This window comes from Myotis nattereri (assembly GCF_964212035.1).
Source record: "Myotis nattereri genome assembly, chromosome: 3".
NCBI classification, from domain to species: domain Eukaryota; kingdom Metazoa; phylum Chordata; class Mammalia; order Chiroptera; family Vespertilionidae; genus Myotis; species Myotis nattereri.
The window spans coordinates 102,886,970-102,903,072 of NC_138077.1; the positions used below are offsets into that span (position 1 = coordinate 102,886,970).

Genomic DNA, 16,103 nt, shown 5'->3' on the forward strand with positions numbered 1-16,103 from the left:
GACCCTGGCAGGTGCAGGCACTCTCGCAGATGCTACAGACACATCTCATTTACTCCACGAAGGACCACTATGTCCGATGACTGTACCATGTGTGCAATTCTCTTCCTTATAAGAATGCTGTTTTGCTCAGTTATCCAGCACTTTAAGAATGGTGATTGAGAAAAAAAGTGTATATGTTTCCGAAAGCCCTTCACAGACTCTAAAGCAAGTTTCAACTGCTAAAAAAGAATACAGGGGAGGAGGGGAGGGAGTATTATACAATCAGTATCATCAGGTTGAGCTTTTACTACTTGAAGAAGGGATTTCTAATTTCTCAAAAGAAAAGAAAGGAGAAAAAAGAAAAAGAAAAATCCAACAGTGTGACACAGTTGGTACAATAAAATAAGTTAGAAAAAAAATGAACTCTCAGTTAATTCCTATTAGTACAAGCAGTGTAACTCTAGGTAGTGTGATGGAATTGAGTCAGGTAGTTTTAGTGGTTAGAGGAAAGTGTGGGGGTAATGGGGTCCTCTGGGTACATGCTGGGTCTTAAGCCTGCCTTCTCCAAATATGCAAGGATATCTTTCATTACACTCACATTATTCTTTTATTCTTTTAAATTCCTTTTAAAAAATTACTTTAGGGGAAATTGCTTGCCATGGCTTACATGAGGAAAGGTATGTTTACCTAGAAATTGCCCAGTGAGCTTTACTACTTTCGCAATACTAGGAACCACTTAGATAAATTCAAAACTGAATTTAGCAGTAATCATTTGAAAGTGTGTTATTAATAAAGCAAATTATAACTTGTGATAAAAAGGTAGACATGAAAAACTAAATAAACTTATTGGAAGGCAAATTTTACTTAGGTTTACATTACTTTAAAAGGGAGCTAAATTCATCTTAGTGGGCTGGTTACTCACAGTAAAATTTTAATTTATCTTGGTAAGAAATGAAACAATCATCTCCAACAAAGCTAATATACCACTGAGATTTTTAATGGTTCCAAACATGTTGCTTATTTAAGCAAAATCAAAGCTTTTTAATATTTTAATCAAATCTTCATAATATCTGTGTATGAAGCAGCTTAAGCCCATCTTGCCTGACACGCAGGGAATTTAAATCACTACAGGTCGGGTACAGGCAAGCCTGTAGTGACTGTTGTTTGCATTCTCACACAGTTCAACTAGTTTCCTCTTTCCTGTCTTTATAATACAGGTAAGAAAAGAAAGCTTTTTTAAGAATGCATAACCCTCCCAACCCCAATACCCCATGCAGAAGTGGGTGGAATGCAGTATGGAAATATGTGTAGAAAGTTATAAAAATACAAAAATATTTTTTAAAACATTAGAATTTCTTGCTTTGAAAGTTTTGTGATTTTTCTTAGAGCAGGATACATCTGACGATTGGCTACGTCCTTTGAGGATCACAACAATGCCCAACTCATAGGACTGCTGTGAGATCTAAGATAACTAATACATTTACAAGTGCTTGAAAGTATATTGCCAGATAATACGTGCTCCATCAGTGTTAGCTGCTTCTAACTAGTATTATTACTATCATCACCATCATCAAAATAGTACAATTTCAAGAAAAAGTGAACTCAAAAAGTATGCAGAAAAAGAAGTCACAATCTCCCTTCCCTCTTTTTATTTTATGTATTTGAATAGATTCGTGGTTTTATGAGTCTATACTAAATTCTGTGTTACTTCTGCATTCTAATAATCATGGTCATCTATAAAGTTAAAGATAATGGGTTATAGGGCAAAAAAATAGAAATAATATAAATCAAGAATTACTTTAAAGATAAGCATATACTGACAGTTATTTGCAATGCATTCTTTCTCTGCTATACTCCTCATTAAGTATGCAATAAGAACAGAATCTGGCCCGGCCGGTGTGGCTCAGTAGTTGAATGTCAACCTATGAACCAGAAGGTCATGGTTCAATTTCGGGTCAGGGCACATGCCTGGGTTTTGGGCTCCATCCCCAATAGGAGGCTCCAGGAGGCAGCCAATCAACGATTCTCACTCCTTATTGATGTTTCTATCTCTCTCTCTCCTTTCCTCTCTGAAATCAATAAAAATACATATTTTTTAAAAACACAGGATTTGCTCAGGGCATTGTAGGAGAAAACCTAAGAAACATAGGCTTCAGAGACTCACCCTCAAAGTAGTAAATGAAATAATAATACATGAAAGTAGAGCTAAATACCTGAAAGTACAGAATGTGGTGATAATTAAATACTGAATGAGAGCTCAGAGAAGATCACTTCCAGGATGACAGTCCTGCTGCATCTAAGGGACTAGAAAGTCATCAGTTCTTCTTTGTGTTTTAAGGCATCCTTTAAGTCCAGGGTGGAGAACCTTTTTTTTGCCAAAGGCCATTTGGATATTTATGACATCACTCGGGGGCCATACAAGAGTATCAACTTAAAAATTAGCCTGTTATATTTGGGCAAACATTTAATTAACTCCTTCCTAATGCCTTTGCAGGGCCAGACCAAATGATTTTGCTGGCCTTATACAGCCCATAGGCCGGACATTCCCCACCCCTGCTTTAAATGAACCTAAGACATTTCGAGTTCTTATCTGATCAAAGAGAACAGTATTTCTAAGCCTGTGTAAGAAAGAGATACCTGCATTCACCAAGCGCACAGGATGAGCACGCAGGAAGCACATGTCACACAGGCCTTGCTCAACCTATTGAGAGAAAACCACGAGGCGCAGAGGATCTCTGCTGGCCTGGACACACCTGCTGGCACGGCCGGGCCTGGGCCTGCCGGAGGAGCCGCTGCTGCTGCTGCAGGAGCTTCATCTGGACCAGCTGCTGCTGCTGCGACGTGATGGCGTGCAACGAGGGCGGCTGCATGAGGGCGCCTGAGCGCCGCTGCAGCATGTTCGACAGGGCTTGCTTGGTGTTGGTAGGGACAAAGGAGCCTGTGGGGTCCAGTCTAGAGCCACCTACAAAGCAACCAGAGGAAGGGCTTTCTATACATTGATGCAGCAATTCCTACTGATTTGATTAAAATGTAGAAACCTCACCTTCTGAGCCTCACTTTATGAAGCAAAATGGAACAGAAGGCGCCATCCCACCCTACACAAGAACTGCAGAATTTTCACAGGATAGGGAGGGTGGTGCAGGAGCAACTATAGCATTTGAACGGCCTCACGAAGGGCCACCTGAACTGCTAAAGCGACGTGCCTGAAACAGTGGTCGGCGTACTTTGGGAATCACATGGGTTTTAAATTATGGAAGGCTCCCAGGAACATATTTCTTGCATAAAATGTATTACATCTGCCAAGTGTCCTAAGCCAGGCCTAGAAACGCTTTTGTAATTTAGACAATTGGAAGCTCATAGTACTTAAGGGAAATGCCTATCTTATAGTAGAGATGCTTAAAAATACTTAAAAAACTGGAAATGCTTGGAAACTTCAAATACCTTGATTCTAAAGATAAAACACATTTTTTTGAAGGCTAGAGATAAATAAACAGGAAATATTGATTATAGTGATGCTGAAGAAACCAAAGAAAATCCTTAACATTTTGCATATGTAATTTGCCAAATGTCTTTAAGAGTTCAAGGGGAAAAAAATTCAACATTTGCTGACTTCAAAGTAGGTGCTAACCCTTCATTCGCCACACAGTCTACATACATTCTTTAACGTACATGAATAAGAAAATGTCTATATAAAGACCTCACAAAGAGCAAGTAATATGATAGAGGCAAAAAGTTGAAAGCTACTCTCTCGAAAAATCCACACTCTTTTATACACTCAGTATCACAATCAGAGATATGATTTAATAAGTAATTCAGCAGCATTTGAAGATCATTTGGGAGAAAAATGGATAGTTGATTTGAGTAACATATGGCAAGGTAACTATGTGAAGCAAGAATGCGAACTAATGTATAAAATGTAATTGACTCATTTTATGGATAAGGGACATACTTTTTAAAGATTAGACTACGGTCTACTTTCTTTTATTTTTTTCCTAACTTTTCTATGTTATAACTCTGAATCAACTAAAAAAATTAATATAATAAATATGTTTGAAGCCTTGTTACTTTCCTCCCCTTCTCCTATTGAATGTTATTCTAAATTTGATGTTCATTATTCATAAACATTTTCTTATAAATTTACCATACTGGCGTGTATACAGCGGAAAAAGAGAGAGCTTGGTAGAGGTGTATGTGTGTGGGTGGACACTGTTTTGTGTTTTAACTATCCTATCTAATAAAAGAGAAACATGGTAATTGGCATACGACCGCTACCCTTCCCATTGGCTAATCAGGGAAGATGGCAGCCAGCAGCCAGGCAGCTTGAAACTAACATGAGGCTTGCTTGCTTCAATGACAGAGGACTCCAACGTTCCCCGCCTGCCGCCTGCCGCAGCAGGCCTCTGAGCTGCAACTCTAAGCAACTATGTAACAAATATAGAAGCTAAACAAAACCCCAGAAACCCGCTTTAGTCCGCTGGGCTTCAACCAGCAGGATCGCAACATTGTAAGCAAAGGCCAGAAACCACTTTCAGCAGCGGAGGCCTAAGAGCTGGAGCCAAGCCTCAAAGCTAAAGCTGGCCCAGAATAAAAAAAAAAAAAAAAGAATAAAAGGAGTGGTTGGGAGCTTCCGTCACCCGCCAGCCTGAAAACAGCCCTCAGTCCCTCACCCAGACTGGCCAGGCACCCCAGTGGGGACCCCCACCCTGAAGGGTGTGTGACCAGCTGCAAACAGCCATCATCCCCTCACCCAGGCTGGCCAGGCACCCCAGTGGGGACCCCCACCCTGATCCAGGACACCCATCAGGGCAAACCAGCCAGCCCCCACCCATGCACCAGGCCTCTATCCTATATAGTAAAAGGGTAATATGCCTCCCAGCACCGGGATCAGCAGAGCCGAGAGGCCTCCCAGCACCGGGATCAGTGTGACAGAGGGCAGTGCCCAAACCCCCTGATCGCCCTGCGGCTCTGTGTGTGACAGGGGGCGGGGCCACAACCTCCCTATCCGCCCTGCTCTGTTCCTGACAGGGGAAGGCGCCCCAACCCCCTGATCAGCCCTGCTCTGTGCCTGATAGGGGGGAGCTCCCCAACCCCCTGATCGCCCTGTGGCTCTGTGTGTGACAGGGTGCGGCGCCCCAATCCCCTGATCGGCCCTGCTCTGTGTGTGACAGGGTGCGGCGCCCCAACACTCCCCCCGCCCCCCCCCGCCCACAGGCCCTGCTCTGTGTGTGACGGGGTAGAGCCATAACCTCCCCATCGGCCCTGCCCTGAGTGTGAGAGTGGAGGCGCCCCAACCCCCTGATTGGCCCTGCTCTGTTGGTGATAGAGGGTGATGCCCCAACCCCCACCCCACTGGCCCTGCTCTGTGCGTGACAGGGGGCAGTGCCCCAACTCCCTGATTGGCCCTGCTCTGTGCGTGACAGGGTACAGAGCCCCAACTCCGCTGATAGGCCCTGCTCTGTGAGTGACAGGGGGCAGCGCCCCAACCCCCTGATGGGCCCTGCTCTGTGTGTGACAGGAGGAAGCACCCCAACCCCCTGATTGGCCCTGCTCTGTGCGTGACAGGGTACAGAGCCCCAACTCCGCTGATAGGCCCTGCTCTGTGAGTGACAGGGGGCAGTGCCCCAACCCCCTGATTGGCCCTGCTCTGTGCGTGACAGGGGGTGGCGCTGCAACCTCCCCATCGACCCTGCCTTGAGTGTGACAGGGGATGGTGCCCCAACCCCCCAATCGGCCCTACCCTGAGCGTGACTGAGGGTGGCATCGCAACCTCCTGATCTGCCCTGCTCTGTGCATGACAGGGGGCAGCGCCCCAACTCCCCAATCGGCCCTGCTCTGAGCCCGACCAGGGGCTGCACCTAGGGATTGGGCCTGCCCTCTGCCACCCGGGAGCAGGCCTAAGCCAGCAGGTTGTTATCTCCGGAGGGGTCCCAGACTGCAAGAGGGCACAGGCCGGGCTGAGGGATCCCCCTGCCCCCCGAGTGCACAAATTTTTGTGCACCAGGCCTCTAGTACAGTATATAAATGGAAACATGTTGTACACTCTTCTTCAATTTCATAGGATTCACATTTTTATGAAATTATATTATTTCACAGATATATAACGCTCATAAGTAGTTGTTTACTTCACATATTTTTCTTACATGTCATCATATCATCATACCTAAGACTTACCTAATACCCAAATTCCCCAACTTACAAATACCTTCTATAACACTCTAGGGTGAAAGGGTGTGTGGCTTTACAGTATACTGAGCTTTCTATTCATACAGTCCTTGTGCTGGACTCTATTGTTGACAAAGTTGAAAATGCTACAAAGTTCACAAGGACCTTGGAATTAAAGAGAAAATCAGAGGAGATGTCAATTGTGTATTATTTTCCACATTTACCATGAAGTCTAGCTTGTTCTTTGTAGTCTGCATTTACTCACTCAACAACCTTCTTTGAGAGCCTGCTTACATGCTGCTGTAAGTTCTGGGGACACTATAGTAAACATAACAGAAAACCCCTGCCCTCACAGAGCTGACCTTCTGGGGCAGGCAGGTAAGTGAACATGTAGCACTTAAGCAAGCACTGTTGCCATGGAGAAACAGAAAGAAGAGGAGGGGGGCAGAGTGTAGGGTGGTCAGTGCAAGCTCACTGAGAAAGTGGGGTCTGACCAAACCCAAAGGAGGCATTGAGGCATGCAGATGTCTGAGGGAGAGCATTCCCAGCACGGGGCCCAGCAGGTGCAACAGCAGGTGCAACAGCCCTGCCGTGAGAATGTATTCAGACCATTTACTTAACATGTCTGCTGTGTCAGGTTCCCTTCTGAGTGCTACCTTTTAAACATTTACTTTCAATCACCCATCCTATGAAGGTATATATCAGCATATCCATTTTACAAATGATCAAGCCGTAAAATGATCAGGAACAAAGTAATTAGGACTTGGCCAGGATTATACAGCAGAAAGTGCCAGAGCGAGACTATAACTTCGAACTGTAACACCCAGAACGCTCTCTATGCCACTAGTTTATGGGACAAACTGTGGATTCTCCACTGCTCTAAGCCAAGAGTCAGATATCTTCTTTTTCCCTAAACCTCAAAAATGTTATACTCAACTTACAATAAAAAAATTCACTATCCTGCGGAGCACAATAAGTAAAATATGATATATTAGAAAGACACAGCCTAACAAAATGCAGACTGAGATCTCAGAAATAATCTATTTTGCTAAAATAGGCAAACTTTCCTTTAGAAAGAAAATTAAATCCTTTCCTAATTAAGAAATTTTGTATTTGGAAAATCTTCACTCCATATATAAAATCTACCTGAGCTTGAATCGGAGCAATACCCAAATCAGCAACATCCACTCTGGATATGGCAGTTTTCCTTGTTGATCGTATCTAAATCTACCTGCTGAACCAGGTTTCTGAAATCCATGGTATACACAATTTAAAGTTCAAAACATAAGAAAATAATAAAAGACACTGTGCAATACTGTCTAGTCTTTTTAAATGCTGGTAACTATATCTGATAAAAATGTACACAAATTTCACAATATAAAACTTCGATCAACGTTATATTTTACTGGAGGCCTGATGCACAAAATTCGTGCCAAAATAGACCTTCCTTCCCCCGGCTGCGGGCACCAGCTTCCCTATGGCACCCGGGACCAGGGCTTCATCCAGAAGGTCATCCGGAAGGACATCCGGCCTAATTAGCATAGTACGCTTTTATTATTATAGATAGCTTAAGATTTTCATCAGTGGCTAATTTCCTCCCAGCACTGGATGAAAACTCCAAAATCAGCCCACAAACTCATAACTGAAACCTTATTTTAGAAGAAGTAACACGTTGAATGGAGAGAAATCTATAAATGTCAGCTGAGCACTCAGCTCTTGAAACTTCCAAGTTTTAAGGAGGTTTCAGATTAAAAGCAAGGAAAACCCCAAGTGAGAACTCCAAGCCACTTGTCATCTCGAGGATCCGACTCTGCTCTCTTCACGTACCTGGAGTAAGAGATGGGCTTTGCAGGAAAAAGCCAGGCTGCTGGGGCTGCCCCATGAGGTTGTAGCCCCACAAGGCAGACTGTGGGTGGTGCATCATCTGGGAGGAGATGGGTGAGTAATTGGGAGGCACTCGGTATATGTTGCTCTGTGGATACTCCTTCAACATAAAGTCAAAACAAAAAGTTACTTAACTCCACACACCACATAGGAAATGAATGCAAATTCTTCCTATCACATTATTTGAGATAACTTCTCTCCCAGTATATAAGGCTATTTTATAAAGGGAGTGATGGAAGGCAGAAGTCTCAATATAATTCTCTGCAAAACACTCATTTAGTGAATACTTTTCATTAATTTAAAAAGAACCTGGCTACAGTGGAGGGAGATGGAAAAAAATATCTTTTCTAAACTTCATTTTAAAATACTAAAAACACATTTAAAATATTGATATTGACCACCAACCACAGCTGAAAGGGCGACTTTGTAATTACAAAGTCTCCCAAAGGCCTTGCTGATGCCTGGGGTGAAGATCAGATTCCTGCCACAGGCCCACAATACTTCAGAGCCAGGCCCGGCTCGGACAGGATCTTATTCCCAGTTTTCAGGCCAGTATTCTGCAAGAGCAGACTCCACCACCATCCTGCAAACACAACCACTTCCACTCCCACCCCCACCCCCACCCCCACCCCCAATCTCCCAACAGGGCTTCCTCTTCCTCACAGCAGCCAAAAGGCTCTAAGGGTCACAGGTCTAGGCTAGCTCTAAAGGACAAAGGGAAAATAAAATTTCAGAAAAGGACAGCCTGCACTTCATCCCATCGGGAAGAGGCAGCCGCAGGAGTAGTGTGGGAGGCAAAGAAATGACCAAGACTCACTTGGGGAATCAGATAAGTTTTAGGTCTTTTGCAGCTAAAAAGAACAGAAATCCATCTCCGTGGCTGGACAGGCTGGGAAACCCGGATTTCAAGGGATGGCAGTCTGGACCTTATTAAGTACCCCTTCCAAGACAAAGGAATACTGGCAGAAAGACTGTATGAAAGATGACACTGACACTCAAGTGACATCCAAAAGTGATAGTGGTCATTTCTAGAATAATAATCACCAAACTATCCAGTTGACAAAGACATGTTTTGGCTTTGACAAAGGTAAACAATAACATCAAATAATCATGGTGTCTAAACACTACATTGTGAATATTTTTTCCACTGCACAGTAAGAACACCTTTGAATTTCATAGGAAAATAATCTCAAATTGTCTCTCAAGTATTTTTCAGTTAAATGGAAAGATATTTTATATATTAATTCTGTAAGTTCTATAAAATTATTTTAAATTACCATCTCATAGATTTCTGTTGTTTTTAAGAAAATGTTGCTAAAGATAGGGAAGTCTAGTAGGCAAACAAGAAGTGAAACTACATCATGTTTATGTTATCTTTTATAAAGTCTGGAAATATGATAGAGAAGTAGAATACACAGATGAGGAAGGTGAAGTGGTGAATATGAAATCTCACAAACATCCTATTCAATATATTAGATGGAGATTTATCTAGGGAAGACCAAATAGAGTGTCTTTATTTTATTTTAACATACTATAGCTATCAATTGCCAAAAATACAATAACTATGTTAAACACAGCTTATAAGAAAAATACGTGAGAGGATGAGATTTTATAGGTCTGAAAAATTCAAGTTTCAAATCTGAGAAATCATGAGGCACTGAAATATTAAATACTAGAGGCCCGGTGCACGAAATTCATGCACAGGTAGGGTCCCTAGGCCTGGCTGGCAATCAGGGCCGATCTGGGCCTTCTGGCTGCCGGCCGGGGCCTTCCTTCATTCCACGTCGACCCTAGTGGTCAGCACACATCATAGTGAGCAGTCGAACTCCCAGTAGGTCAAACTCCCGAGGGGACAATTTGCATATTAGTGTTTTATTATATAGGATGATTCACAATGGAATCTTAAAATTAAACAGTTATAAAAAGTAGAGGAAGAAAAATCAAAAGCTATGATCCTAATTCTATTCATTATGACAGTGCCTCGTTAGGATAATTCTTACCAAAAAAAAGGTTTTTACTGCTTTTAGCAGTGCTTCTAGGGATATAAGTTGGACACTAAATCTACTGGATGCTCTTGCATCGAAGTTCCCTCTACTTCCTGCACTTACATCAACTCTTGAGCTTGATTTTGTCTTGCGCTTCCTTCCCTTTGTTTTCTTCTCTTCATCAGTTGTGGTTTTTCCCTGATCTGACAGCTCAGCTGATTTCCTCTCTGGTTCCTGAGAAATGGGAGACGTGGGCTCTTCCTCTTCCTCCTCGGGAGGCAGGGGCAGCGGCTCGAGGTAGTAACTTCGGGGCTTGGGCATAGGGTGTGTGTGGTACAAAAGGAGGTGGTGCTGCTCCTCATACTTGATCACCTTCCGGTCTATTCGGACTGTCCCGAACCAGGCCCAGGACAGAGGAGCTGGGTTCTTCTGACCCTCAAACAAATCCCAGGGGGACACCTTCTGCTTCGTAGAGACCTGGAGACCCTGTGGCAAAATAACATTCTATGACCACACCCTCAGACCTTTTTCTGATTAGGGTCAGGCTTGCTTAGGACATGGATTCAGAGAACATTTTGGCGGGTGTGGGCCTTCACAAGAACTTAGCATAGAGCAGACAGGCTAACTAATCAGTCCAGGGTCACACAGATCACTGGTGGGGCTGGCTAGAATCCACAGTTCTATGGTTCTCTCTACCACTGAGCTCCATAGATACAGTTTATTGTACAATGGCATTTTTTTCATGTAGTTTTCTTTTGTTAGCAAAACAATAATTTCTAAGAAATGCTATAAAGTTGATCTTACTATACTAACTTTTAATCAGTTATAAATCTTTGGAATCCATTTATTGTTTTTAGGATAAGAAACATTCAACCTCTAATTGGGCTCAAATGAACTTTAATCCAAACATGAGTGGACTTGATTCAATATGGGCACCTTTCATGTACTTAATAAGCCATAGTTAAGTCATTTTATTACAGAATTAACTTGACCAACATGTAGAAATAAACTCCTTCAATTCAAGCTTATCTCTACGGAGTTCAGAGGAGAAAATGTTATTTTGTTTCTGAAAATAAGAAGTTTATTTTTAACATTAATTGGTAATGTCCCTTGGTACTTTCCCTGGCATAGCAATTTGAAAATACTTTTCTTCAGTATGAACCCCAAAATAATTACTCTGGCATTCCATAACTATGCCCTCTTACCTACACACTCTTCCATGAGCAGCTGTATCCAGAACCAAGGCTCAGTATCATCTGCATACTGACTGCTTCCTAATATGTCTTGAGATTAGACTTCTCTCCTGGGTGCCAAGACCACATCTCCAAATGGCTTATACATGTCTCACCACTAGAGAGCCCACCAGCACTACAAACTCAACTTGCCCATGATTCTAGCTCTTTCTCTCCACAATGCACCAATGTGGTAAGCACCTAAAGTACTCCGAGTTACTGCTGCATTGCAGTTCAATGAGCCACCTTTTTTGTGTCTTTGCATAAATTCTTCCCTTTGCCTGTACTACATTTTCCCCTACCTCCCAGCTAACTCTTAATCCTTCAAAATGATTCATGTCGATTTTCCTGGGGATGCTGCTCCAACTATTTACTTGCCATCTGAGTGTGATGGCTCCTTCTCAGGGTCCCTAACACTGTGCAGCATGACACACAAACCTCACCATACTCTGTCTATCTACTACTAAGAGGGTAGGCGCTCTGTCTGTCATCTCTGTGATTTTGGAAATCTGTAGTTGTTCACGTTCACTGAAAGAATCATGGACCACTCTTCTTGTATTATAAGAAAACCCTGCTTAATATCTTATATAAGATCAAGTTTTCATTAAATATTGTTTAATTGATATGAAAATAAAGTACCATCACTTTAAACATTTTTACTCAAAATAGTTTTACTACATAAAGACTTTTAGCAACAAAAATTATCTAAACGTATTGTTTCTAATTCTGAAGTAAAATTACAGCTGATCTTTTGTTTGTTTTTTACACTAAGCTTTTTAGTTTTCTATTGTTGAATTTAAGAAATTCACTTAAATTCAAGTACAATTTTAAGTAAAGATCTTGAAAGATTTAACTTTTATTATAATGCCAATAACCATTAAATGATAAAAATATGCATTTAAAGAACAGGAAACTGTAAAATTAAAATGCTTTATACGCTTTACAGGAAGACAAAAAGTTGTATTTTGTTTTTGTAAGATTAACACATAGTTATATACACGAGAAACAAACACTTTACTCTTGCCTGTTTTTTATCTATAGAGTCGAACCCAGCAATTTTGTTTCCCTTTGTGTCGATCAAGGAACCCATAGGCTCACAAGTGATGACATCACATGTCTGTTTTGGCAAAGGCAGCAGCTGTTGAACTTTATCAATACTTTCTGACCGCTTGTCTCCTAGCTCTTTCTAAAAAAAAAAAAATGAGAGAGAGAAAAAGAGAAGTGGAACAGAAATTACAATGAAGGCAAAAGTTGCCCAGAAGGAAGTTCCCTTATGAAACATTTCCATTATAGAGCTGAAATGTTCTTTTACTTGAAACATGGTCTACGTTGCAACTCTCAATTAGAGTGGTGAGTATGTTTCATTTCTTCATTTTAGGTAGAAAATAGAACACATAAAAAGGCACGCTTGTTACACAACAAACTTCACAATGCTGAAATGACAAAATCTAGGACAGCAACTGTAACGAGAAGGCAGGAGCTGCAGCACGGAACACGTTCTTGAATGCAGGGCCACAGCGCAAGGTAACCATTGGTTATTTTACTGTAAGGTCATCAGATATATTGATTTTTTTTCTCTTATGCAGTTTACTTATAGTTTATTTCAAAACTGTGTTAGTGGTTAGTAAAATGAATTGGATTTAGATATTATATTATACAAGTGATTATTTTCAACTGCATGTTCCAGTCCAAGCACAAATGTATCTTAAATCTGATGCTGGTACTCTGATTAGATATTTGGTAATGCATTTCTAAAGTTCCTTAAAAAATTAAACATGTTTTATGAATATAATTTTTTTTAAAAGACAAACCTTCAAACTATATGCTTACTACTTTGGGGTTCTAGTGAGCTAAGGTAAAGAAAATAGCAAAATAATCACATTAAATTAATTTGAGTGCAACAAATAACATTTAATTTAACGAGGAGTAAAATTAGATAAAATGTACTAAATAACAAACCCACAAGCCATCTGAGTTCATAATAAGCAGGTCACAAACTTGCCTTTAGTTTCTTTACTAAATTCATGTATGCACGTCTATTCTCTTCAGATCCCCCTGGCAATGCGTTGGACAGGTCAGAGGCTAATGTTCCATTGATTAAAACACCCAGCATGTCAAGAACTGTTGTGAATAATTCACTAAGAGGGGACAGAAAAGAATTATTTTCACCTCAGAGCAAAACCAAGATAATCTTAACAGAGAATTTTTATTTAAGGCATAGAATGTACCTAAGAAAATAAGATGCGACAGAAATTAACATCAGTATATCAAAGCCTCTGCCATGTACACGCACAGCAAAGTAAAGGTGAAATGATAAGTACATACTTGTTAGTGTGCATGTCAACGGTTCCAGAAGTAATGATCTGAAGGAGGAGGAGGGCCCAGTCTGTGGTCCATTGGGTGCTCCTCTGCACTGTGTCAAACATTCCTCCCACCTAGTACATAAAAAAATACAACAAAAAAATCTGCATTGTGTTAAAGAGAAAAATATATTTTATTTAGCCAAATTTTGATTAATTAAAGAAAATCCTCAAAAAAAAAAAAAGAAAAGAGAAGAGAGAGAGAAGAGAAGAGAAGAGAAGAGAAGAGAAGAGAAGGGCACCTGAGTGTGGGCACATGATCAATAGGAATTACAGCTGACCCTTGACAGCTGATCCTTGAAAATGCAGAGGCTTAGGGACAATGACCTTCCTCTTAATGGAAAATCTACATATAACTATTCCTACTACTATAAGTCAGTATAATTAGCTTTCTTTTATTCCTAAACATTCAGGATACCCTCTTTTATGGTGTGATTTTAGTCGAATTAAATCTAAATAGGTCAGAACCACATAATCCAATCATCTACACCTTTGTGCTGTCAATTACTATTGAATCTAAGCCTGTTGTCATAAAAGCACTCAGAATTATCCAGTAACACCGAAGTAACGATGAGCAGGAGGCATGGCCCCCAGGTCTATTCTTTCACGCGTGGGAATTCTGTTGAAATCAATAATCAGTGAATATCCCCAGAGTGCCCTTCAGCTGGCTTGTCCAGTGGGAAAGAAAAATTCAAAGGAATGTTCAATGTGTGAGAATTTTAAATTTCTGAAAACCAAAACCTTCCATGTAGAATTTGTTTTTATGATCAATTTGATAATTTTGACTTAAATGTCATTTTAATATGGTTTTTAAATAAGCATAGTCAAAACTAACTTCCATCTCAGAATACTGGTCCTCTAAGTCCTCCTCTGAGCTCACACCCAAAAGGAGAGATTCCCTGGGGCGGGGCTGCAGAAGGCAAACCGGAGCCTAAAATACCTACCTACTGCTGTCCGGAAGTTAGGCCAGACAGGAAGAACAGCAGCCAGGAAAACAGGAAGGTTAGAGGGACAGGGAAGTAGCCACAGAGAGCAAATAGCAGAGGGCCTCACCTTGCAATGAAGACTTGTGACGACAGTGGAAGTGGGAGGCTATGTAAGATAAGTTTAACGCAGGCAAAAGACTGGAAATGTCTTACCAAATTCAGGCGGAGCTGCAATGCTTCGTGCATCATCTGCCGTGCTTTTATGTCATGTTGGTATCGCTCTTCTCTCCAATTACTTAAGATCTAAACCAGACAATACATTAAAAAAAAAAAAAAAATCCAGAACTGGTTTCCCCTGTTAAAATTAAATTTTTCATATTTTAAGTTAAATTGAGCTTTTACTGATGGTCAAAAATAACTTCTTGGTTTAACAAATTAAAACTTTCCTCCCCTTCCACTAAGCAGACAGAAATCTGGCTATTTCTTTGTCATTACCTTTCCAGATGGGAGAAGAAAAATCTTTTCTAATTACTTATCCAGTAGTCTTAGAAAACGTTTTTAGAGGACCATCAAGTTAAACATTAACAAAAATAAAGATCAGTTTTTAAATACAGTTGACCCTGAACATCATGGGTTTGAACTGTGTGGGTCCACTTACACATGGATTTTTCAGTAAATATACAGGCAGCCCCTCTATAAATACGGGTTTCACATCTGAGAAACAGTATTTTTTTATCTGAGGTTGGAAATTTGCAGATTGTTCTTCACCATAAGGGACTGGAGCATTCTCAGGTTTTGGTTTCTGAATACCAGGAGGATGACTGGAGTTTTGGGAAAGCAAAAGTTATATAAATTTTTTTATTGTCTTGGGGTCGGTGCCCTTAAACCCCATGCAACTCAAGGGTCAACTACACATCATTACATCATTTCATTTGTCTTATAAAGATAAGTATTAGGCAGATAAAATTACATTTTATATCAGCTCTGGGTTATATTTCTAGGGACACGCTGAGAACCCTAGCAAATGTACTAGTATTATTTTAGTGTCCTTTTGAAGTGGAATCTTGTCTTCCTTGATAAAGATAATACATACTATTTTGAAAAAATGTGACAATTTGGATATTAGTCAAGTGGCATATCCACTTATAAAGTGAGTGTTTCTTCCGTGATTCAGACTAATGCTGGGAAAGGAAAGGTGTTCTTAGGAAGGGCAAACTGCAAGTGGGCAACACCCCAGGATCAGATGGCAGGAGCAAAAACAAATGCATACCGCCTCCCCCCGCCCAAAAAAAAAAATCTCATACTGCCATGCTCTGAAATATGTGTTAACTAATGAGAACCATCTTAAAATAGTTGAAATGAGTCACATGCAGAAGTAAGCCCAGCAGATGACCTGTAAGTATCCTGCAGGGTAAGAGGAGAACACTTCCCACAGCTCATCAAAAGAAATGGACTTCTCCCAGGCGAGATAAGGGTGCAAGGCAGGTAACAAAGCACACAAGCTGCCATGGAGCTTACATTCAAGGGGCAGAATCTTACCTAATAATAGACAAACATGTAAATTGACCATCCCTC

General features: G+C 41.0%; 1 protein-coding gene across 1 annotated transcript in view; it reads right to left on the minus strand.

Moving 5' to 3' along the window:
* MED12L (mediator complex subunit 12L) overlaps positions 1–16,103 on the minus strand; it is a gene marked incomplete at its 3' end in the record, with an annotated part of 370,596 nt that overhangs the window by 19,615 nt on the left and 334,878 nt on the right. Inside the window, exons 32-38 of the mRNA XM_081086020.1 lie at positions 14,742–14,831; positions 13,568–13,677; positions 13,245–13,380; positions 12,267–12,428; positions 10,134–10,496; positions 7,969–8,125; positions 2,733–2,941 (exon numbers count right to left, since the gene is read on the minus strand). Of these exons, the coding sequence (XP_080942146.1) occupies positions 2,733–2,941; positions 7,969–8,125; positions 10,134–10,496; positions 12,267–12,428; positions 13,245–13,380; positions 13,568–13,677; positions 14,742–14,831 (1,227 nt within the window). The remainder of the gene's footprint in view (positions 1–2,732; positions 2,942–7,968; positions 8,126–10,133; positions 10,497–12,266; positions 12,429–13,244; positions 13,381–13,567; positions 13,678–14,741; positions 14,832–16,103) is intronic.